We start from the raw sequence: 24,716 nt of genomic DNA on the forward strand, positions 1-24,716 counted from the left end.
TTGCGTTGCTCTTTAGGGAATTCTGGAGGGTGATGCATGTGCTCTCGTCGAACATTCTCCATACCTCCTTCTCGCTGGACTTTGGCCACTTCACTTGGGGTTTCTGTGCATACTTCTCTGGAGGGACTTTTACGGGCTGTGTGTGTGCGATGCTGCCATCTTGCTGTGGGGGGCTGTGCCGCTCCAAGCTTGCTGTGCTGTTCTCCTGCTGTGGGGTGTCCTGCTGCTGTAGGATCTGCTCAGAAGACTGGTGTTCCTCTCCCGCTCCCGCCGCAATGTTGGGTTCACTAGCTCTGTGGTGCTCAACCTGGCTGTGATGCCTCCTTGTCTGACCTGCTGACGCAATGCAAGTTTGCGGCTGGCTGTTGCCAACACACTTTGCCTTCCCTTGGTGGGTGCGCAGACCGTGGTAAGTTGTTACTTTACTCCAGCCACAGCAGCAGTGCCTCTGGATCCTTTGGTCCTTTGTCCTTTCCATGTGGTTCGTTACCGTGTTATCCGTCCTTGCTGGTCCATCTTTCATCCCGCCTCTTGGAGGACCAATGGGCTGTTTTCTTCTTGATTTGCTTGTAGTTGGCTTTAAATGTTAAATGTTCTTTTGTATTGTATTTATTATTGACCACTTATTGTTACCAGTCCATCACTGTTACCTGTCCTGTCTTGCACTGTCAGTCTGTAAAATGTCAGTCTTGTATACCCAGAGCCGCATCTTGTCACCAGGCAAGGCAGGCAGTCGCTTGGGGCTCCCACACCCCTAGTATATAGTGAATAACAGCTCAGACTTTACTACGGCATGGCAATTTTGTTTCAAATGTTCATTCCTTTGAATTTCCGCTTGGGGCCCCACATCACCCTAGAATCGCCTCTTGTATATGTCTATGTTCTGGCATGGTATAGAAAGAAAACGTTATTTCCTTTCCTTGTATGTCTGTGCATATGAAGAAAGTGACAATAAAAGCTGACTTGACTTGACTATATTACCATAAGAAAGGCTACTTTTAGGCATTTCGGACAAACCCTTGTCATGACTGGCTCGTGTCGACAGTTTTAAGCCGAAATAATATTATATTCATTTAATCAAAGAACACAAAATGACCAAAATATCCTGTTTACACACACACACACACAGACACACACACACACACACACACACAATACTCTACTCTACTCCACACACATACACACACACATTACACATACACACACGCGCACGCACACACACACACGATACTGTACTCTATACACACATACACACACCAGATGAATCTAAATTAATGACGGTCAGTATGTTAAGTCCACAATTAATCCACAATTAGTATTGTTTAATCCACCATTATGTCTATCTCTTTTCTCATTCATACATTTAGGTGTGGAAAGCACATTGCATTTAAGTAATATAGGGGGGTCAGTGTGTTGATTACCTGAGTCCGAGGCCAGTGCCAAAGGACCAGGACAAACTGAACGACATAATACACAACTTTTATTCGACATAACCTTTATTTCCTAACTTTGATGCATATGTTTTGATTAATTTAGAGATAAATGTCATGGTAACATTATAATTTGGGAAGTAATTTTATTCTTGTTATAATGGTTACGATGGATTTCCGTTTTACTGTAATAACAAAGATGAAATAGGCCTATGTAAAAGTGCAAATGTTGTTTCAAGTTATCTGTCTTAAATTGGGATGAGAGTGGCGTTGTTGATTCTCACTTCTTGTCTCTGCCACTGTCACATGTGGTCCACTACCAGAGTCTCTCTCCTCCTCTTGGCGCAATACTACACGTCGTCGCATCTCTCACCCAGCAGGTAACTGAAACTTAGCCTTATCTTGGAGAGGAGAGAAGACGAGTTTGTCTGACAGGAGAACAAGCAGAGTTGGAGGCTACACCATTAACACCAACACTTAACAGACTACGGTGAACTTCCTGCAGCTGATACAAGTTGATGGTACATGTATCACACCCCAGTTTGCCAACGTAGCTATCGTTCAGCGATCAGGAAGCCTACCAGGTTACGTTCACGCTCGGGAGTTAGCGGCGATTTAAAATCATAATGACAATCTGACGGCGCGGACCAACCAGTGCCTCAAAATGGTAAGATCTAATAAATGCTGTGGCTTATTCTCATTGTAATGTGGCGACAGCCTATGTTTATTTACCAACACTTTGGGCTACTGCCGTATGCGTCCTCATGACTTCAGACTTTTCTGTGGCGCTGGGTAATCGCTGGACCAATTGACCTTATGACCAGACGATGACCGCTGGGTCTTGAAATAAATCATAGGCGTAGCAATGTATGTTACCTATATCTAATTTAAGACTCAACTGCTGATATATAACCTTTCTTGGTGTGCCTGTAGTCACCCTACGTTGAGGTTGTGTTAAACATTTGAGCTATATTTGCCCCCTTTCTTTTATAGGCTATTCTTTCTTCTTTGTCTTTTTTTGCAACGTCTCTATTCTCAATTCTATAACTATAACACACAATACTGTTGTGGGGGAATGTCTGAGGCCTAGGCCTAGTCTCTATTTGTCACTCAGATAGGGTTCTATTAACATGAAAATATGCTTGTCTTTTCTGAAAGCCAACTATTACTATTACTACAACTATTATTCAGGGCATGTGTCAGCCTCTGCCATTGACAAGTTGCTGTGGCTTGGTTAATTTGTCACATGTGCTGAAGAAGATCTATGATCGAAACGTTGCTCCTAATAAATTAAGTCTTTTGCGAGCAGTGTGCAGATCCTTTCCCACTCCTACATGTGACAGTTTTTTTGATTTGGCACCTGCTGATGCTTTTTTGCTGGATGTGCGCACTTTCCACTACTACACTCTTGGTTAATTTGTCACCCTTATAACAATGAGACAACAATTAGTGTGGTGTTGCTGGTGTGATTTGTGTAATGAATTTGCAGCCTGTGAAGTTTTGCTTTCCGTGCAGCCTGCCTGCACTGCAAAGCATCGACTTGGTGCAGTTAGTCACAGACATTTCTGTGTATCGGGGACAGCAGCAGCAGCAGCAGCAGCAGCAGCATCAGAAGCAGCCTGCTTCCTCTAGTCTCTCCACAGAGCAGCGCATGCCTCTGATTGGCTGCTGCACCTTCTACTTCTCCCCACCAGCCCTCGCTGCACATAGGTGTGTGGTCGAGATCATTTCCTTTCTTTCTTCAGTTTGACACCCTGTGTTCCATTGTTCTGTCTCGCTTTGACATTCATTGTTTTAATTATAGCCCCTTTAAAGTTGCAAAGAAGGCCACAGCAGCCTACCAAAACAAATCTTCTGAATTAAGAGACAGTTCTTGTCTCAATCAGTGTTGTTGCTGTCTTGGTTTGATGTTGCAAGCTGTAGCCTAATAGTGGTACTTTCTTCATAAAAAACTAAAATGTATTGATGATTGGGTCTCATTGCTCACCTCCTACCCAAAACATATTTCTTTGATCCTAGTGAATGTCTAGCATTAATCATGAAGGGGTTAAGAAAAGAGCAGAGAGAAGATGTCTTTGGTATTTCAGGTCTTTGCACCATTTTTTCATAATGAAAGAAGGGAATTTCATGTAAGTTTGTTGGGTTGTGTTATGACTACACTTTCAATGTTTGTGGTAACCGTATGATGACGTGTAGAAGGATGATGCTTGGGCTGAGTAACTGCATTGCTCTTTGTTCAGTTTAGAGAAAACATAAGATACTAGTGTTGTGTTTTCACACTATTAAAAAAAACAATTAAATCCTCAAAGAACGTCTGTAAGGTCTTTAGTTTGGGGGAACATGTAAAAATTCTCTGGGGAAACTTTGGGTGATTCGCCTCGTATGATCCTGGTGCTTTTAGGAGAATCAAGTTATTTATTAGTTATTGATGTAACCCTGAAGCTTTCTAGAAAGTTCCTCTGTGAACATTTAGAGGTTGACCCATTGAGACAAGCTGAAGAATCTCCAAAGGTCCTTTGAGGATCTTGTTATTGTTACAGAGTACAAAAAGCAGATTCTAGAGCAGCATCTGACCCTATAGCCAGAGATTCTTTAAGTATAGAGATAGTAGAGTAGAGTAGAGTATCGTTTATTGATCTCAGGGGGAAATTAAGGTGTCAAGTAGCATACACACATACATAAATAAAGACATTGCTCACGAGACATTACACACATAGACATAAAATAACCATATATAGCTCACTGTTACACACATACTTAGACATAAAATAACCATATATAGCTCACTGTTACATACATTTGCCCAGGCATATCTCTGACACTCTCTCTCTCACACACAGAAACACACACACACATACACACACACCAAAAATAATAATAAAATAAAGTGTCCACAGTGTCGCATGTGCCTTAGCTGAGTGGCACCTAAAAAGCCAAGACAAAAAGACCAATAAAGTGTCCAGGAGTGTCAGTAGTCTCTCTGCATAGAGCAATGCCCCTTGTATTCCTTCCATGTTCCAATGTCCCTACACACACACACACACACACACACACACACACACACACACACACACACACACACACACACACACACACACACACACACACACACACACACACACACACACACACACACACACACACAGCAGTTGTACATTCCCAGAGTAAGGAGGAGTTGAAGAATAAATAGTCCAGGTAGAAGCATGGGAAGCATGCTGATGAAGTGTGTAGGTGTGGGGTTAGTTTATGCAGTCCAGTCCTCTAAGACGATCTCCCTTTGTATGTCCTTCTGTGCCATGTTGAATAGCTGGATGGCCCTGGGTACAAAGGACTTCCGCAGCCTCTCTGTCTTGCAGGAGATGGCGCGCAGCCTGTAGCTGAACAGGCTTCTCTGGTTGTCAAAGACTGGGTACAGTAGGTGCTTAGTTGTCCAGAATAGAGTCCAGTCTGCTAAGTGTCCTCTTGTCAGCTGTGGTTGTGAGGGCCTCCAGTTCTGTGCCTACAACAGACCCTGCTTTCCTCACCAGCCTGTCGAGACGTCCAGCATCTCTCTTCCTTATGCTACCACTCCAGCATGCGGCAGCATAGGAGAGCACACTGGCCATGGCAGACTGGTAAAACATCTTCAGGAGTCTGTTGCAGACATTGAAAGATCTCAGCTTCCTCAGGAAGTAGAGTCTGCTCTGTCCTTTCTTGTAAAGTGCATGTGAGTTAGCAGACCAGTCCAGTTTAGAGTCCAGGTGAACACCCAGGTACTTGTATGTGGAGACTGTCTCCACTGTCTCCCCCATATGCCAACATAATAGGTTTCTATGGGCACCTAACGCGACCAGGTTCTGGTCTGCCTAAAGGGCCGTGTCATAATGCTCCTACAATGAATAGAACAGTCCTTAGGTCTGCCTAGGTCTGCCTAAGGGGGGCCATAATAGAACCAGGAAACAATGGGCCAATGGAACCTCTCTCTCTCTACTCCCTCTGCTATAGCCCCCCACACCTTGATAGGTTTTGTAGATATCGGACAGTTCTCTGTCAGCACATGTACATTATAAAGACATCTGTCAAAGAAATGTCTCCTTGGAGGACATCCCACCTCCAAAAACCATGAGCAGAGAAATATCCGGCTAGAGTTTCGTTTGCATTTAAAAGGAAAGACATCGCTTTTCCGAGGAAGAAGCTGGTCAGTGCAGCACTGTCTCAATCAATTACGAATAGATGAACAGAAGGTGCAGCTGCCGTTTCGGGTCAGTCACCTCCTGTGCATTTAAAGATCTGCCTGTAGACCTCTTCAGCTTCTTCCTTGAAAAATGCTAACCTTAGTCTTGCACAGGGATGAGCAACTTTCATTGTAAGGAGGGCCACATTTTTTCATCGCCACCATCGGAGGGCCACATGACCATGGAGCTGACTGCAACTCACAGACTTCATTGTGGAGTTGGTTGCTTACTGACTGCCGATGTTGTTTGGAAGAAGAAGGCGGGTCTCTCTTGGCCAACAACAGTATCATCACAGACTGATTCAGTAGTGCTTAAAAAATCTGGTCATTACTTAAAAATATGTTTTTCTATGGGCCGCACTGAGTAAAGAGGCAGGCCGCATGTGGCTCTAGTTGCCCATCCCTGCACTAATGTATGGGAACCATGACATGTCAACACCAGGGAGAATTGATGAAAGCCATTGATTGTATATTAGAGCATCAATGATGGAAAGAAATTGAGTTCAAAATAACGTTTTTGTCAACACCTTTGTGTTAAACTATGTTTATATCCATGTACAAAGTACCTGTACTAGTGAGAATATCAGTCCACGTGTTATAAAGGGTGTGAGACACAAGTACAATGCAGCAGGGAGCGTAGTGTCCTATACTTGAGGATGTGAGGGTGTGGCGTAGTGAAGTGAAAGTCCACTTGGGAAACTCCAACACAGCACCCCACAGCACATAAGTGCACACTGCACACAACAAAACTGCATGTATGCCTCACTCGTACAAAGGGGCAGCCCCCAATGGCACCCCAAGGGAGCAGTGCTGCGGGACAGTACCTCAATTATGGAAGTGTACCTCAGTTATGGAAGAAGATGGGGGAGAGCACTCCCACCCACCAACCTGACGGGTCAGGAGTTGAACCAGAAACCTTTGGTCTACAATTGTGACGCCCTAACCACTTACCCATGACTGCCCATGAGTGACCTGTAGTATAGAGGACATGGGGTATCAGTACAGCAGTGAGCATGATGGCTTGTAGCATAGAGAGTATGAGGTGTTATCAGCAGTGAACATGGACACTTCAAATCTATTCAGAGGTGGCCATAGTAAAAGTAGAAGTAAATTTATGGTGTAATTACAACACAAGCACATGCTATAACATAGCGGCTAGTTACACCACATTCCATTGTACCTAATGAGGTGGCTAGATGTTGTTGTTACTGGAAAAAAAGGCTAAAAAGAAAACCTTGAAATTTGATCCAACCAGCGCGGAATTAGGTACACCGCTCAAAATTAATTCTAGACCAGTTACTCAGTGAAGTTATGTTTGAAGTTGTGTTGGAAGGAAACTGTGACGGTTTTGTTTTTTTTACTTCTACTTTTACTTTGGCCACATCTGATTCTATTCTATTCTAGTCTAGTCCAGTCTAGTCTAGTCTAGTCTATTCAAGTCTATTTTTCTATTCTATTATATTATATTTTCTATTCTCTTCTATTCTATTCTCTTACGCATCTAAGAACCCTGGTCCTAACCTACGTTGACCTTATGACTCTACAATCTCTGTCTATCTCTTCTTCCTCTGCCTTCCTACTATTTCTGCCTCTCCTCTATACCTCTCCTTTTAAATCCATCTCTAACAATGATGTTTTTTCCCATTTGTTAAGCACTTTGAGTTACATGCCTTGTATGACACAGTGCTATACAAATTAAATTATTATTATTATTATTATAATTATTATTATTATTGTATTCTATTGTATTCTATTCTATGTGTCAGTACAGCAGTGGCATATTTTAGTGTGTGACGTCAAGTGAACCTAGGGACCTGTATTATAGTGTGTGAGGTACAGGTACAGCAGTTAACATTCTGGCCTGTAATTTAATATAACGTATAGAGAAGTGTTCCTCAGCTTTTTTGTCCATCGTACCCTGCCATTTTGCCATATGATCAGTACCTTCTCAATCATGCCCTTTGTTATTATATGTTTGTTACCACGTACCCCTCGTACCCTTCGAGAAGCTAGTGACAGTGGCTGCACAACATAACTAACTCTACTCACCTCTAACCTGCACTACACTTCATAGGTCCTCCACTATGTTTCTGCTCTCTATCTGTTCTACATTTCTTGTATACTGCTGCAAGTCGTAGTGCATTACTAAAGCCCCTGTGTTAACATATCATAGTATTGTAGTGATATGTTACTCAACTTTTCAATGACTATTACAGTGTGCCATTGGAGGTCTGGCACTTTTGGCTTAACAGTATTTGGGGTGTGATGATGAGGCTCAAATATTTTGAGAATCCATGTCATGGAGGGCATGAGGACGTGCAGCTGCACAAACCAAACGAAAGCGAATCTGTCAATGTATGGCGATACCATGTGTGTGTGTGTGTGTGTGTGTGTGTGTGTGTGTGTGTGTGTGTGTGTGTGTGTGTGTGTGTGTGTGTGTGTGTGTGTGTGTGTGTGTGTGTGTGTGTGTGTGTGTGTGTGTGTGCGTGTGCGTGTGTGTTTGGAGGTTAGGTTAGGGTATTTTTTGTGGTATTGCAATGGAAAGTCTGGTCTGCCTGCCGTGGCGAGAAGTGATGTGTAGCTGAAGGGTTTCTTCTTGTACCACCTACACCCACAGGCAGTGTAAAAACACCTACTGACTAATGGGCTGCAACGTGATGTAATCTGAGCTCAGCACACTGTGAGATACAAGAGAGTGAGTTTGCATCGTTTCGCTAGTACATATTGAATCCCTGACATCATGATATGATACAACATAGCCTTACATTACATTATATTTAGCAGATGGTTTTGACCAAAGCGACTTAAAAGGAGGACATTCAAGCAAGTACAGAGTAAGGGGTCAGTACTAATACAGCAGTATACAAGTAGGGCCTAATGTAGAGCAGAAAAATAGTGGAGGGCCTATGAAATGTACTTGAACATGTAATACCATTTACTGTATTAATGTTTTACATTCACACAGAGACATAAAGGTACTCATATGGTAAGTGTCCAGTGAGTACGGGTCCTTTTTGGCACCATATTATTTGAGATTACCAGTTGGTACATGAAGTAGGTTAGGTACATTACCTGATTTTAGATATAGGCCCCACTATAAGATATAGATCAGGTACATGAATAGTACATGAAAGACTTTGGTAGGTAAAGCATACAAGCCTCTCAGGCTTTTGACCGAATTAATCATACAAAATTATTTATGAAATTGTTACAGAGAGGGGTCCCAAGGGTCATCATCAGGATCCTTGTGTACTGGTACGGCCACCAGACAATGAGGGTTAAATGGGGGTGTGGTATATCCACCCCATTTCATGTATCTAATGGTTTCCGCCAAGGTGGGCTTTTATCTCCTGCCTTGTTACATGAATGACTTATCAGTCCAGTTGAGTTTGTGTTTCACGGGCTGTTTAATTGGTAATTCTATGATTAATCACCTCATGTATGCAGATGATCTGGCCATTGTGAGCCCATGTAGTGCTGGGTTGCAACAATTACTTAAGGTGTGCACTCAATATGGTCTTCTGTATGATATTAAATTCAATGCAAAAAAGAGCAATATCATGATAGTGAGAAGTAAAGAAGATAAAAAGATGACATTCCCTATTTTCTATCTGTGTGATAACCCTCTTATGGTGTGTAAGGAAGTTAAATACCTTGGTCCCATCATTTCAGATGATCTCAGTGATGATCGTGACATAAACGTAAACTATATGCTCAGGCCAACATGCTACTTCGCAAATTCAGCATGTGCTCAGTCAATGTCAAATGCTCTCTGTTTAAAGCCTTCTGTACACCTATGTATACTGCCCATTTATGGTGTAGTTATAAGAAAAGCAGCTACCATAAGTTGACAGTAGCATATAATGACACTATGAGATTGTTGATGAAGTTACCAAGATGGTCCAGTGCTAGCTACCTTTTTGTACACTCCAATGTGCCTGGGTGTGATGCAGTATTGAGAAACGTTATATACAGCACAAGTTCATGTGCAGACTGGACTGCTCTCAAAACAGCATTATTGAAACCCTTGTGAGTCCAGGAAAGAGCTCTGTGAGGTTCTCCTCCAAGCTCAGACGACACTGGAGAGACTGCCTTTATGTCTGATGGGTGTGTACCCATCTTTTATTTATTTTATTTTTATTTATTCATTTTTCTCCTATTTTTATTTTCTTAACTTCTCTTGCTATGTAATTTTATACTGCTGTTTACCTTGATATGGACCATGCATATGATATGTGTCTCATATAAATAAAGAATTGAAATTGAAAAAATATAATTGTGTGAAGGGCAAAAGATGCATGAAGAGCAGTGCATGCATGAAGGGCAACGAATGCATGACGGGCACGCATACTCAAGCATTTTCTGTGAGGAAATGCGATCTAGTTTTATATGTTGTCATCGCCATATAGGTCAGACAAGTTTATTGGTGTACCGCATGCCATTCCTGTGGCAGTTCAATGTGTTTCAGAGAAATAAAAGCATCAAAGGTACAAAAAGAACACAGGCATAAACATGAAACTTGAAAGTATTAAATTAGTGTGAGTAAAAATGCTAGATGGCAACAGTTCATCTTGGTTGTGGCCTGGGTGTGATGTGTCTCTTATAATATAACTGGCCTTTTTTAGGCAGCAGGTGCAGTAAAGTCCCTTCAGAGAGGGAAGAGGGCAGCCGATGATGTTCTCTGCTGCCTTTATGACCAGACAGTGTGTCTCCACGGTCATTTATTATCAGTGTCACTGCAGCCACCATCAAGACTGAAGTGTATTATTTACTGTTTGGTTCCATTGTGTACAATTACAATGAAATGGCCATTTTACAGGTTTCATTAGTGAGCAGTATTTCGATACATGACCACCACATTTGCATTACACAGATTTGTTTCAATGTGTGTGTGTGTGTGTGTGTGTGTGTGTGTGTGTGTGTGTGTGTGTGTGTGTGTGTGTGTGTGTGTGTGTGTGTGTGTGTGTGTGTGTGTGTGTGTGTGTGTGTGTGTGTGTGTGTGTGTGTGTGCCTGTGAAGGTGTCTATAAGCTTGTATTTTTATGAGTTTCATTATGAAATTATTTTTATTCTGCTGCATTGCTGTGTATCTCTGTGTAGGTTGGCTTTCTTTTTTGGATGACTACCATTGTCACCATAGATGTATTTGTACATGTCTGTGATGTTCACCTTGACCCAGCTACCGAGACACAATGATACGCCTCGTCCTGTCAGAAATATCTTTCTCATGTTGGTCAGCACGTGCTGATGAATATAGGCTAGTCTACATTCCTGTTGTAGTCACATCAGTCGCTATGAATTTTACCAAAGAACTACAAGATGTACTAAATGGAAATTAAATGATTTGAAGACAGAAGCTGTTGCACACTGCGGCTTAGTTTTTTAAACATTTATTTGGAGCAAACACTTTGACTGACGTTTCGACGTTACCACATCTTCTTCAGAGTCAAATGAGTTTATGACAGGATGGCTTTTAAGGATGTGCTTTAATATTTTCATTGTATTTCTAACATGGGGAACTGACAGATCTAGGCCTACTGTAAGAGGAGATGAGAATATGATAGGAAGCTGTTTACTGTTGAAAAGTGCTTCAACGTTGCCGTGGTATTGTTCTAGAAAAGGGGAACTACAAGACCTATACTGTAAGATGAGGTGGAGTATGAAAGAACGGCATTTCAAGCTGTTTTTCTTCACAGTGCTGTTTATGTAGTTAGCAACTATGGTTTTGAGAAACGCACCCCTGTTCAGCAATAAATAAAAGACCTAAGATGAGATGAAAATACAACACAAGAGAATGGTGTTTCAACCTGCTTTAATTAAATGTTGTTAATGGGTTTTTTTGTTTGTTTGTTTTTTCGAACAGGGGGACAATGTTGACGTGAAGGCCCTGACGGCCAGGTTCCGGCAGCCGGGGATGATGCCGGGTGGAGGAGGAGGACCAGGAGGTCTAGGAGGCGGGGGTAGGGGAGGGGGCGGTCCCGTGAGGCTACCGTCCCCCATGCTGGACAGAGGAGCCCAGTCCCCTGCGGACTTTGGAAGCGTGCGGCCCAGGTTTCCACCTCACTCAAACAAACCTGCCTTTGGAGGACACGGAGGAGGACTAGTTTCTCCTCCCTCAAATGGACCCAGGTTTGGGTCAGCGCCGCATGGAGTGTTTCCTCGCCCCCCGCCCAGCCATCGGCCCACCCCCACCGGCACTCAGGAGGCTTTTCGGCCCCCCTTCACGGAGGACAACCAGCCAGGAAGAGGAGCAGGACCGGGACCTGGATCCCCCTTTAGACCCCTTCCAGGGGACAGAGGAATGCCGAAACCCCACAGCCCTGCTGGGGGGCTCAGGTCGCCCCCTCAGGTGGCGGTCAACACCCCACCTCTGTCACGGATGAAGAGGAGCACGTCCTCCAATGAAGTGGTCCCGCTGTTGCGTCCTCTCCCCACGGTGGGGCCCCGACCCAACAAGCCGAAACGACCCCCCTATGTCAACCTGGAACATTTCCGCAAGAACCCGGGCATTCCACCCACGCCCACCGCACGGCTTTCTGGGAGAATGTCAGAGGGTGAGTAACTATGGCACAGTGATAGGAAACGCTTGGGCTGTATCTTGGACGCATGGTGGAGTAGTGTTTGTGTAGATATTCAATGTTGATTTTACTCTATCAAATATAGCTGGATTGTATCAATTATAGAAAATCTGTTTGGATAAAAACAACTGCAAAGTCACAGAATAACGTACATTTTTTCGAAATACCTTTTACTGCACATGTGCAATAATGTAATGTAACGTAATGTAATGCAATGCAATGCAATGCAATGTAATATAATGGAATGTAATGAAATGTCCATCTTCAGGTAGCAGCAGTCCGATAGTGGGAAGAACGATGGGTCTCCCTCTAACCCCTAGTAGAATGTCAGAGGGTGAGTAACCATGGCACCGTGGTAGGAAACGCTGGGGCTGTATATGCCTCTTGTATGCGTGGTGGAATAATGTTTGTGTGTCTATTCAATGTTGATTTTAGTCAAATATGTTAATCTTGTATTTTTTGGCACACCTCAGCTGGCAGGTGTGCCGGAGATGGCCCATGGGTAACTTATCAGACAATTTGAAAAAGCTCTCACACACTGACCCTTTTGCTGGTTTCTTTAATACACAACGTTTCAGTCCTAAACCTTCATACTAAAGAACTAAAGAAAACAGCAAAATGGTTTGTGTGCGTGATTTTTTTCAAAGGGTCTATCAAGTATAGCTTGATTGTGTCAACTATTGAAAGTCTATTTGGATAAAAGCATCCGCAAAGTGTAAAGACATAGAATAACATGCATTTTCCGATATACCTTTTACTGCACATGTGCAATAATGTAACGTAACGTAATGTAATGCGATGCAATGTAATGTAATGCAATGTAATGAAATTTCCATCTTCAGGTAGCAACAGTCCGATAGTGGGAAGAACGATGGGTCTTCCTCTACCCCCGGTTGCCAATAATAAGCAAGTGACAAAGCCAGTTCCAAACCAGTAAGTGAGCAAACAGCACAGTGTGTATGTTCAATTGCCTTGTGTCTGCTTTAGACATGCACTGGTGTTGTACCGACACATTTTTCAGCTGTCATGCATTAGGTTATGAGTGCAGCCATAGGTACATGGGTTTCTTATATGCAAACGTTCCTCTCTGCACGCACAGCTGAGGATCCATCTTCAACCTCCGATTATTTTTGGAGACTGCTGTCACTCAAAAAAGGTGCACCTGGTGAATGTTTGTAAATGGGAAACGTGTCTATAGGTAAAGGGAGCCATGCGCTGGGTTTCAGGGTTTCCATATATTCTATATCCATTTATAACACTCCCCCTCATACGCAGCATTGCAACAGTAGCCTACAGCTCAATTTCAATTTCAGGCTGCAATGGTATTGTCTAAGCACTACTGCCACAATGTCTGATAAGTTTCTCACATATGTGCTGCTTATATATCTTGCATAGTGTGCTGCTATGGCTTGTGGTGATGAATCTATTGACATTTTATAGTACATTTTACTCATATTCAATAAATGTGTATTTTTTGTTCATTCATAATTTGACCAGATCCTCATAATGCACACCGTTCTGCCAGTGCAATGCTGTGATGGTTTTTGATAACACTTTTCTATCATAGCTACACTACTACACGACTATGCCGTTGCACAGACCCTTTAGTAGTAATACATTACAACTTGATCATTGCTATTCTGGTGGCAGCAAATTTATAATAGGGGTCATGTCTTAAGAGTTCAAAATACCTCAATCCTCCCCTCTTCTCTCACCTTTGTCCGGGACGTGTCTGAAGTTTTCCTCTGAAGTGTCTTGCAGTAATTTAAGCAAAGTGTTGGTTACAGGTTCTGGACCAAAATGTGGCTTGTATCCACGCAGGGAATTGGAATGAAACTGGCAACCCTCTGAACCTCTGGCTCCTTAAACATTTGGCCATAGCTGACATAGTGAAAGCACTGTTAAACCATGGGATGGCAGTAATTGGCATAGATACACTATTGATGCACTTCATCCCAACATAATATGAGCAAGCTTTTGCTAAATCTCATCATATCATGGGTTTAAAACTATACAATTATGTTTAATGTTAGCCATGATGTACTTACGTTAAATACACCCATTTTTTGTTAATTTACAAGATGTGACCTAGATAGACTCCCATAATTTGGGTGTAGGCCCACTACCTTTTACAAGAGTAGTACTTGTAGTAGCACTACTTGGGAGGTACAAGAGCAGAGATTACTACTTCCCCGGCCTAGAACTTCTTTAACTCTTGAAGTGTGCTTTTATGTCACCCAAGTAAAGTATACAATAGTTTTGATATAACTGCTCAAGCGGTTTATAGAGGCCTGTGGTGATGCACTGGTGCTGTTCTGGGGTGCATTTCTTAAAAGCGTAGTTGTCAGCAGTTAGCAACTTCTGTAGTTGCCAATGGGAAATTGCATTGCAAACAGCAAAGTAGCTAATGTAGTTAGCGACTGTGGTTTTGAGAAATGCACCCCTGCCTTTGTGTTTTGACATCGTCTCTTTGTCTGTGTGGGTGGTACCTGTGTTGTACTGCTAGAAACATTTCCAAGATGTGACGCAGTGACAGTGTGACATTTTCTCACAAGGATGTCTGTACATCAATCAGCCCAGAAAGATCGATGTATCAAAGAGTCTGCATATTATAACTAACTTTGTATATATATATTTTTTAAATCCAATATGATCAACACCAAAGCACTTAATATGTTTTATTCGTGTTAAAGAAATGTCTGCATGGTTGCCAAATGTTCAGTGCGACGGTTATTTTAAGTACAGGAAGTTGGGGCTTTTTCGCCACATGCATTGACATCCTTTATAGCAGTGGTCCTCAACCTTTTTTTGGAAAAAGCACCCCCTTGACCTCATCATAAGCCTCACAACGCCCCCTTGACCTCACTATAAGCCCAACAACCGTGATGACAGTTAGTTAGAGTGTTTTTGTTTTGTGTTTACCATAATGAAACTCAAAAAAAAGTTGATCACAAAAAGTTTGGTATCACCACCGTGCATACAGTGTTTTGAGAATAGAAAAATGCCTATTGCCTAATATCTTGTACAGTAACATATTAACTTTGATCAAGGTGGTGTTGTACCTTGTTCACTCTTTGTTCCTTGTCCTGGTAACACTTTATAATAATGGATGCAAAAAAACATTATAAAGACTTAGTAAATAATTAACCGGTGAAGAACAAAACATTAACAAACGTTTTTTTTAAATTATTTAATTAATGCTTTATGAAATATCGACAAACATTGTGTTAAAGATTTTACAAACCTTTCGAGTATGTTTTATTCATTTACAAAAGTTATAACATAATATTTCCCACTCATTTACAAAAACGTTTATGTTTTGTTCATCATTAGTTAATTATTTACCAAGTGTTTATAATGCTTTTTATGCCCACATTATTATAAAGCGTTACCCTGGTCTTGTCCCTAATTCCTCTTTTCGTATCACAGTAACGTGCATGATGACCAAGACACATATGATGACATTGATGCCCTCCCTCCCCCTCCACTCGATCCTCCTACACAAGGTGGGCCCACTCACAACTGCAGCCATGTCAATACTGGCACATGCAATTAAGAATATATCATTGCAAGGATGGATGGATGGATGGATGGATGGATGTGGCTTCTTACACATATAGTGAAAGCAAAGTTACAGCTAATACTGTATATATACACCAGAAACGTATAACTTATATAATAAAATGTTCATCCAATACTTACAGTAACATACTCTGTGACCAAATACAATCTGTCTAGGATATGTTAAATTCACTCTTTAAGTGTTGAATTCACACAGCATTTTTTAATGTGCAGTGACCGAAACACGAAATACACAGCACTAACACAATACACATGCATAGATCCTCATCAGAAATTGTATGAATTTATCTTACCTGCAGAGAACTTCAGTCCATCTCTATCGCGACCGCCTGATATACGCAGCCCTCCCTTTATGCCTGTCAAGCCTAGCGCTCAGCCCCTGCCAGTAGTGTAAGTTCATATGTACTCTTCAGCTTAACTCTCCTGTATGTCTCTCCATATGTGCTCATGTACGTATGTACAAGTACATGATTACTAAAGGAAGAAGTGGTGTTTTAGTTTGCACCTGTCCTGTATGTCTTAAAGGTGCACTGCGTCATATTTTTTGTAGTTTATTTCCAGAGTTCATGCTGCCCATTCACAAATGTTGCCTTCTTGTTGATTACTTACCACCACCATCAAATTCTAAATATTCATTATGACTGGGAAAATTGCAGTTTTCATACATGAAAAGGTGGTCTTCTCCATGTCCAGACGTAGACATTTTAGCTGAAAAACTTCTTGTACTTTGGTCATGCTAGTAAATATTGTTATTATATTTCTTACTAAATATTAATGAAAATTCGGCACGGGGCAGCACAGTTTCAATGAGCAGCATAGTTGTGATACCTTCTCTGTCCACCATCCCACACATTGCACCTTTAAAAATAGCACAAACAGTAAAAGGACAGTGTTGTGTTGTTTATGTTTATGGCCGCATGACTTTCGAATCTTAACCCTAGCAGAAATGACGACGACGATGATGATGATGATGATGACCAAGACATGTATGATGACATTGATGCCCTTAATCTCCCTCCCCCTCCACCCCCTCCCACATCACAGTCTCAAGGTGAGGTCACTCATTACGGCATGGACAAGTATTTCAGATTATTATCACTTCTAATTTGGGTTTTTTTGTGTGCAGATTGTATCTGGCATCAACATGTTGTTTGTTAGTAGTTGAAGACTCTTCATACTGTGTGATTTGTGTTCAGAGAAATCAACGTATTTAATGATTCCTACATTTGAAAGAGTTTGTGGGCTTTTCTAAAACGTCAATGCAATCTATCTGTATGCAATTGAAATATGATTCCTGGCAAACAATAGTCTGAATCACTCAAAAGAATGATGTTTATTTTCCAGTCAACCATGTTTTATAAGCCTGGGTTCAGGGTTTTCGCCAGCCTCTAACTCAGGGGAGAGGAACCTATGGCCCAGGGGCCGTCAACGGCCCTTGAGTGCATCTTATCCAGCCCTCAATATAATTTTAATATTATGCAGTTTCACATGAAATATAACATGTTTTGTAAAGATATCTTAGAATTACATTTGCAATACAATTAAGTAATATTTTCAGGCGACCTAGTGAAGGTGAGGTCTGTTGCAAAGGTGGCCGCCATCAATATAGGCCTATAGTGCGGGGGGAAATCCTAGTTTGTATTTATAGTACAGCCCTTGGAGGACTTCATGAAATGTAAAGTGATTTTTTTCAAAATAAAAGGTTCCTCACCCCAGCTCTAACTGTATTACTTCCCTCAGACTCCTGGGAGCAGCATTCATCGAGTCAGGCCGAGGAGGTACAAGGCTCTTCATTCTCTCATCCAATTCAAATGTACACTGCGCCGTACCCTGTTCTTCCTTAAACTTTCCAAGGCGTTTCTAAAGGCGTTGGTCAAAGGCGTCTGCTAAATGTAATGTAATGTAATGTAAATGTAATGTAATTCATTCCATTATGCCTCATTGAGCCTTCTGACTGCAAAAAATATCACACTTTCACACAAATATCACACAAAAATATAATACTTTGATACTTTGTCATGACTTATGTGCTCTGAAACTCAATACTGTGGCAATAATAGCTGGTTTTGCCGCCATTTTTTCCTGTAGTGGGATGATGACAGCGATGGAAGTGAAATCTATGAGGAAGTAGAGTAAGTCTGTTTATTGCTTTGCCGGACTATTCTAGCCTGGTTTTACCAGACCACATTAATTACTTAACAATTAATTTTTGGTCTGGATCCTCAATGCCCTGGAGCGCCTGGGTGGGAGGTGGTTTGAAATGAGTGGACCAATCGCTAACAGTTGACGTTCATGACGTATTTTGTTATCCGCCCAAGTGCGTTTGCTTATTGGCCGGCCATCTGGTGGGCGACTTAACCCTCCCTAAAGAAGCGTAATCAGACCCTTTGGGAATTACGAAGTAATTCAAAATGAATGGTCTGGCCTGTATATTCTGTGTTGAAAACAAAATTGTATTAGCTTTATAGCAATAGCTTTAAAATGATCTTTAATTACAATCATAAAGGATGTATCCAGTTTGTATTGTCCTTGTGATTGGATCTAAATGTTGTATGTCCACTAGATGCTATAGGCTACATCCATTTGTTTATCAGGAGTACTGGGCTTTCTGGACATCTCAGTGTGGAATGAGTTTCAAGCCATGTGTTATCACCATTCATAGCCATGTTATCACACACCATTCATATTGTCTGTCATGTTAACTAATGTAAGTTATGTAATTATATCCACAAACCCACTGCAGCCAAGAGTCCCTCTGCAGCCAAGAGAAAAGGCCAGCACGAGATGATCCACGAAAACAAACAAAGAAAGACATTAAACGACAACAAGAACAGGAGAGGAAGGAACAGAAGGAGAGAGAGAAGAAGGAGAGTGCACTCAGGAAAAAGTTCAAAGTAAGAACAATGTTATGCCTTTAGTTGCCCATTGCCTCTCTATTTCCAAGAACTGTAGTTTATTTATAAACAGATTATTTTGTACAAATTATTATTGTATACCAGTGTTAATTTTGTCAGCTTTTTTTTATTTAGTCGTAGTCTTAGTCACAATGACGAAAATCAATTTTAGTCTTAGTCATATTTTAGTCATTGCCTTCCCAATTTAGTCTTAGTTTTTGTCTAAATGACGAAAATCAATTTTAGTCTTAGTCAATTTTAGTCAACACTGTACATAGAACTTCTCCACAAACTGCTTCTCTTTTTTACATACATCATTGACTGTACAGAATAAACCTTCTCCGCACACTGCTTCTCTTTTTAACATACATCACACTGTGCAGAATGAAACTTCTTCACACACTGGTTCTCTTTTTCTCTATTTTATTTAACACCAGTGTTAATTTAGTCATCTTTTTAACATTTAGTCTTAGTCTTAGTCACAATGACGAAAATCGATTTTAGTCTTAGTCATATTTTAGTCATTGCCTTGCCAATTTAGTCTTAGTCTTAGTCTAAATGACGAAAATCAAAAAAAGGGCTTTGACGAAATATTTTAGTCATGGTCATGGTTGACGAAATTAACACTGTTTTGTACAAATTACAGAAAATGTCATTTATGTATACTCACATTTAACAAGCAGAGGTAGCTCTTGATTTACAATTTTAGCACAGTGTATGAAAATTCCTCACATTGTACGACCAGTCAAATGTAACCCTAGTCTAATGTTGTGGATGGCAAAATACATCTTTCGGTGTCCACACGTCCACATCGTTTCCGTGGTGAAATACAACTGCGCTGAATAGTCTGAAAATAAGTTCCAAAAATGTACTACACATGAAGACATGAAGGCTTTCACTTTTACACATGTGTACGTGCGCCTCTGTCCTCACACAATGGCTGTGAACAATGGTAATGGCAACAGGTTATGATAGGCTACGTTTCTACCATTTTAAAACTCCACCTCAATGCACTTTCAATTTTGAAAGCTAATCTGAACATCATGTGGAGAATCCATAACTTTCTGTAATATTTTTTTCTGCCCTGCAAAGGCAAAGTGCAGTAACTACAGTAGGCCTACGTAACTTGTCAAAATGGAGTTTTGACTGGAAAAGATCTTCATTGCACCTCCTTTATTTTGTGACGAAGCTAAACGGTCCAAACGTATCCCTTTTTAGAGATATTGCTATGTCAAATTTACAATAACTACAACATCCAACCTAATAACCAAGGCTTTGAAGGCATTTTTCTCAATTTCAATGTTGGCGTAGTTACTGCACGTTGCCTTTGTAGGGCACTTTAGCCACTAACAAAACATGCTCTTCTTGACTGTCTCCCATCACCATCAGCTGACAGGTAATGAGACGCCTCTGCACATGGCGCGGGTTCGAGTGGCCTGGCAGGGGGGCAAGAACGACCTGGTGGTGCAGCAGGGGGACAGCGTAGAGATCATCCGCACAGAGGGCAACCCTGAGGGGCGCTGGCTCGGACGCACCATGGATGGCACATGTGAGTAATGACGCCCTTAATCAATCCTCAATTAGAGATGGCAAACTGCCCCTCTTGCCCTCTTGCAACCCAGAGGGACGCTGGCTTGGACGCACCATGGACGGCACATGTGAGTCACGTCATCAATAATGACGACACCCTTAATCTCAGTACTAACGATAGCAATTAGAGATGGCAATCTGCAACCTCTTGCCCTCTTGCAACCCAGAGGGGTGCTGGCTCGCCCGCACCATGGATGGCACATGTGAGTCAGGGAGGGGGGAAGAAGGACTCGCACACGGGAGCTGAATGCTCTTCAGTGAGACTGTATTATAAATGCTGAAAATAAAGAAAATCAAAAATAAAGTGGGGTAACAAACGTTTCGGGTCTAGCCCATCGTCAGTGTTCCCAATTAATCATTTGACTCATGTAAGTCACATCATCAGTAATGACGCCCTTAATCTTAGTACTAACGATAGCACATATAGATGGCAACCTGCTACCTCTTGCCAGCACCCCCTGACCATCTTGCCAAACAGACAGACAGACAGGGTCATTGCAATACCTCACCTAGCCCCCTCTGGGGGTCGTTAACATAGTAGATAGTCCTCAGCAAACCTGATGACACATAAAAGTAATTTTATTTTATTCCATAGCCCTATTTATGTCCCTTTATCCTTCTATTGACCAATTGCACCGTTATGTTTGTCCTGTGTTATCTGTTGTTGTTGTTTATATGTGTTTATGCTGTCTGTCATGCTGTACACTTAATCGCCCCCTTTTGGGGACAACAAAGTTGAAAGTTAAAGTTGAAAGTTGAAGTTGAAGTTGACTCCTTGTGTGTTACTTACCAGATGGCTACAATTATGTATGATAATGTGCTACTGTATATACATCATTTTGAATGATTGACTGATTGATTGATGGATTGATTGATTGATTGATTGATGATTACCACCAGATGGCTACATCAGCACCAAGTGTTTGGATATGGACTATGAGGAGGTGAAGAGACGCTTTGCCAACCTCGGCAACCCCAGACCTCATGACCCGGGTCTCTATGACGACGTGGACAGGTTGTGCTTTTGCACGTTTTCACATGGCCCCTCTTGCCATTCTGACATTTGTATTGTCCATTTACAGTAAATGGTGTCCATAATGATTTGTAGCCCATATGTGTTATTGTGTAAAATGCTTGCTTGTCATGGAATCAAACGAGAATCACTTTTATGGGCCAGATACACTTATGTACACAGTGGTATAAATTTGTCCACGGTAGATGTAAGTATATACAGTATGTGTATAAGTATATACACATATATATATATATATATATATATATATATATACATACATATATATATATATATATATATATATATATATATATATGTACGAGTATGTAGTGTATATTGTACATACTTTATGCATGTATTAGTGTACATTCAGTAAAGAAAGACAAATGCACACTGCCATTGTAGTGTTTCACAACTATTGCAGTGCATCCACATACAGTAAAGGTTAATCAGAATTACTGTTAATGTTGAGCATGTAAATCTGTATGTGCATGTTATCTAGGAAATGAGGTGAATACAAAGAGTTTCTCATGTCTCTGTCTAACCCTCTGCTCATCTCCCTCTTATCTGCAGCGCTGAAGCACTTGGTGAGTACACATTGCAAAGGTGGACATTTGCCACTAAAGTAAAACCTCAAGAGAACTTTAGTTGAATTTGCTTTCTGTGGATGTTCTGGAAATAACAAACATGAAACTCCACATACTTGTTTTATTGAAACTGAAGACTAGTGTTACATGGAAATTCTAGTCCCCTTGTATGATGTGCAATGGTTAAAAACAGAAAAGCCTTTGTCTGTGTTGCTCCGCAGTCTGGATATATTTTTTGAATGTTTTCATGTTGTCTCTCTCTGGCTCTCTGTTTCTCCTTAGGAAATGATGACAGTAGATTCCCCCCTCCTCCCCCAGACATCAGGTAGATGAAATAATATCTTTATGTGGAGACATTTGATCAATGTATATGTGCCGCACACAGTTAAACACTTTGTCTAATACGACTACTATACAGTCAGGGCCAACCCTAAGCCCGTATGTGGCCCTAAGCAGGCTTTGAACCAGTTTGACATGTTCGTTCTGAACTTTATAGTCTATGTTAAACAAAAGTCCAAATGTTTGTATTTTTATTTTGTGATTTTTTTTTAAGTGCTTTGATTTTCCTGCATCAAACATTTGCATTCTAGCCCACATCCCAAAATGCTGAAGAAAATTGAAAAAGAAGAGAAAGAGTTCAGGAAAAAGTTCAAGGTAGTGTAATGATGTATCATTGAAATCATGTGTGTCTGTGAATCGACATAGGCCTACATGTTACTTCAGTAAAACCAACACACAGGAAATGACCTAATAATAATAACCATACAAATATGCCAATGTGTTTGCCAGTTTGAAGGCCCGATTCAAGTGCTGCAGTACATGAGGGTGGACCCCAATGGCAATATTAAAAAGGCCGGCGCAGCCTATTTAAACGTACACCGTGGAGAGACGGTGGAGGTCATTCAGTTTACCAACGACAAGAAAGCACTGTGCCGAAACGCACAGGGCAAATGTAAGTGCAACTGCTGCTCTCTGCTGGACAGTTAAATCCATTGCAGAAGCCGAATTTGTTCTCTGTATCACTATGCGGTCTGACGTGTGCTCTCTCTCTCCCCCACACAGATGGATACGTGTCTATGGCCTACCTCCTGCAAGAGTAGGTATCAATCTGTCTGTCAGGACGATTGCCACTGATAAAGCAATGCTTAGGAGTGTCGTCATACATCTTTGTCTTTGCTATTTTCTGAAAAATAAATGAAACAAAACGGTGTCACATGACGGAAAATAATGTTTCCAAAATCGGTTTAGATTCCTCAGCTTGTAAAAACTTGAAAGACAAAATGATTTTGTTGAGCAATCCCTTTATATGCTATACCCGCATTAAGCAGGTTTGGAAGAGCAGCGCATGTCTTTGTTGTTGTCAAATAGAGAGACAACTACGCCTCTTTCTCTTAGGGCAGGGGTCAGGAACCTTTTTGGTGGAGAGAGCCATGAATGCTAAATTTTTGAAAATACATTTTCATGAGAGCCATACCATTTTTAAAAAACACTGAATAAAGCATGTATTTCAATTAAGCCCAACAATTTTAGAGTGTACATTGAAGTTATTGCTTTTATTGATAACAGGTAAGTATAGGGTTGCCAACTGTCAACTTCATTGTGGCAAGGGTCTGGGAGAATTTTGTATTTTTTAGATGTAATTTCCTGCATTTTAACACCTTTTAACATCCCTTGTCCCGTTTCAACACATGGAACCCGTACTTTTATTTATAAATACAGGACAAGTCCATATTCCAAGGGATGGTTGGCAACCCCAGATAAGGAAGAGCCATATATAGTTCCCAAAAGAGCCACATGTGGCTCTAGAGCCATAGGTTCCTGACCCCTGTCTTAGGGTAACTGAAGACAAAACCTACTTAGTATTGCTAGTAGATGTTGATATAACTAACCAAACACATACTCACTAATGGGTGAAAGTGGATAGTTTTCTTTACTACCAGTCAAGCTTAAGTTTCACCAGCATTTGGCCGATTGGCAGGTTTTCATTTAGAACCCTAAATATGACTGTTTTTAATTAATTTGAATAAGAATCGTATAACCATCATCATAATCATATTAATCATCATGTTTTTTATTTTTATTTTCAGAGAACCAGACATTTATGATGACGTAGACCACGCTGGAGGTGAGAGTTACAGTGATAATGATTACTTATAGACACCTGAAACACCATTTCTGTAGTGTGTATAATAATATTTGTAAGTAATATTGGATTAGTGTACACACACGCGCATACACACACACACACACACACACACACACACACACACACACACACACACACACACACACACACACACACACACACACACACACACACACACACACTTTCCTTAATTTCCCCCTGGGATCGATAAATGATACTCTACACACATACAATCGCTTTACTGTCCATCTGTGTCCATATGTACTTGGATCATATTTAATATATGTTTGTTAATTTTCCAGATGTTTATGACAATTAAAGCAACGTGTGATGGGTGCATACTACAAGTTGCATCAAAGACAATATTGCCGTTCCAGAGGATCATCCAGCATAGACTCTTAGGGTCCCTTTCAGATTATGAAAACTACTATGTGTTTGTTTGTTTATTTTATTGTGTTTGATTTTATTCCTCTTTTGTACTCCTGAGATGTATTTTATTGTAATTATGACCAATAAATATTTTTTCTGTTTATCTCTGTGTGGCATATTCATTTTATTCAGTCAGCAGGTTTAGGTAGACCTAAGCATTACAAGTTGATATAATGAACCAGTCATTCTGCTGAGTTAAATTAGTCTATAGTTTGTTATTTCATCCATGAATCACATTTGTACGTTTTTAGAA

At 41.0% G+C, this 24,716-nt stretch overlaps 1 protein-coding gene across 2 annotated transcripts; it reads left to right on the forward strand.

Annotated features, from left to right (window-relative positions):
- Positions 1–1,774: 1,774 nt before the first annotated feature.
- On the forward strand, positions 1,775–24,566 carry si:ch73-40i7.2 (FYN-binding protein 1). 2 transcript variants are annotated; one of them, XM_063201031.1, is made up of 19 exons: positions 1,775–2,097; positions 11,506–12,196; positions 12,489–12,554; positions 13,063–13,153; positions 15,650–15,726; positions 16,102–16,192; positions 16,744–16,853; positions 17,543–17,580; positions 17,891–17,934; positions 18,546–18,696; positions 20,086–20,245; positions 21,187–21,301; positions 21,875–21,888; positions 22,171–22,213; positions 22,479–22,542; positions 22,678–22,840; positions 22,951–22,984; positions 23,976–24,013; positions 24,337–24,566. In XM_063201031.1, exons 1-19 carry the CDS (start codon positions 2,095–2,097, stop codon positions 24,351–24,353), a joined length of 2,010 nt encoding a protein of 669 aa, XP_063057101.1. In that variant the 5' UTR covers positions 1,775–2,094; the 3' UTR covers positions 24,354–24,566. The 2 variants fall into 2 exon arrangements, with proteins under 2 accessions (XP_063057101.1, XP_063057102.1); XM_063201032.1 differs by having other exon boundaries at positions 16,747–16,853.
- The last annotated feature ends 150 nt before the right edge of the window (positions 24,567–24,716 follow it).

The sequence above is a fragment of the Engraulis encrasicolus genome, chromosome 6 (genome assembly GCF_034702125.1).
Source record: "Engraulis encrasicolus isolate BLACKSEA-1 chromosome 6, IST_EnEncr_1.0, whole genome shotgun sequence".
Taxonomy (NCBI): Eukaryota; Metazoa; Chordata; class Actinopteri; order Clupeiformes; family Engraulidae; genus Engraulis; species Engraulis encrasicolus.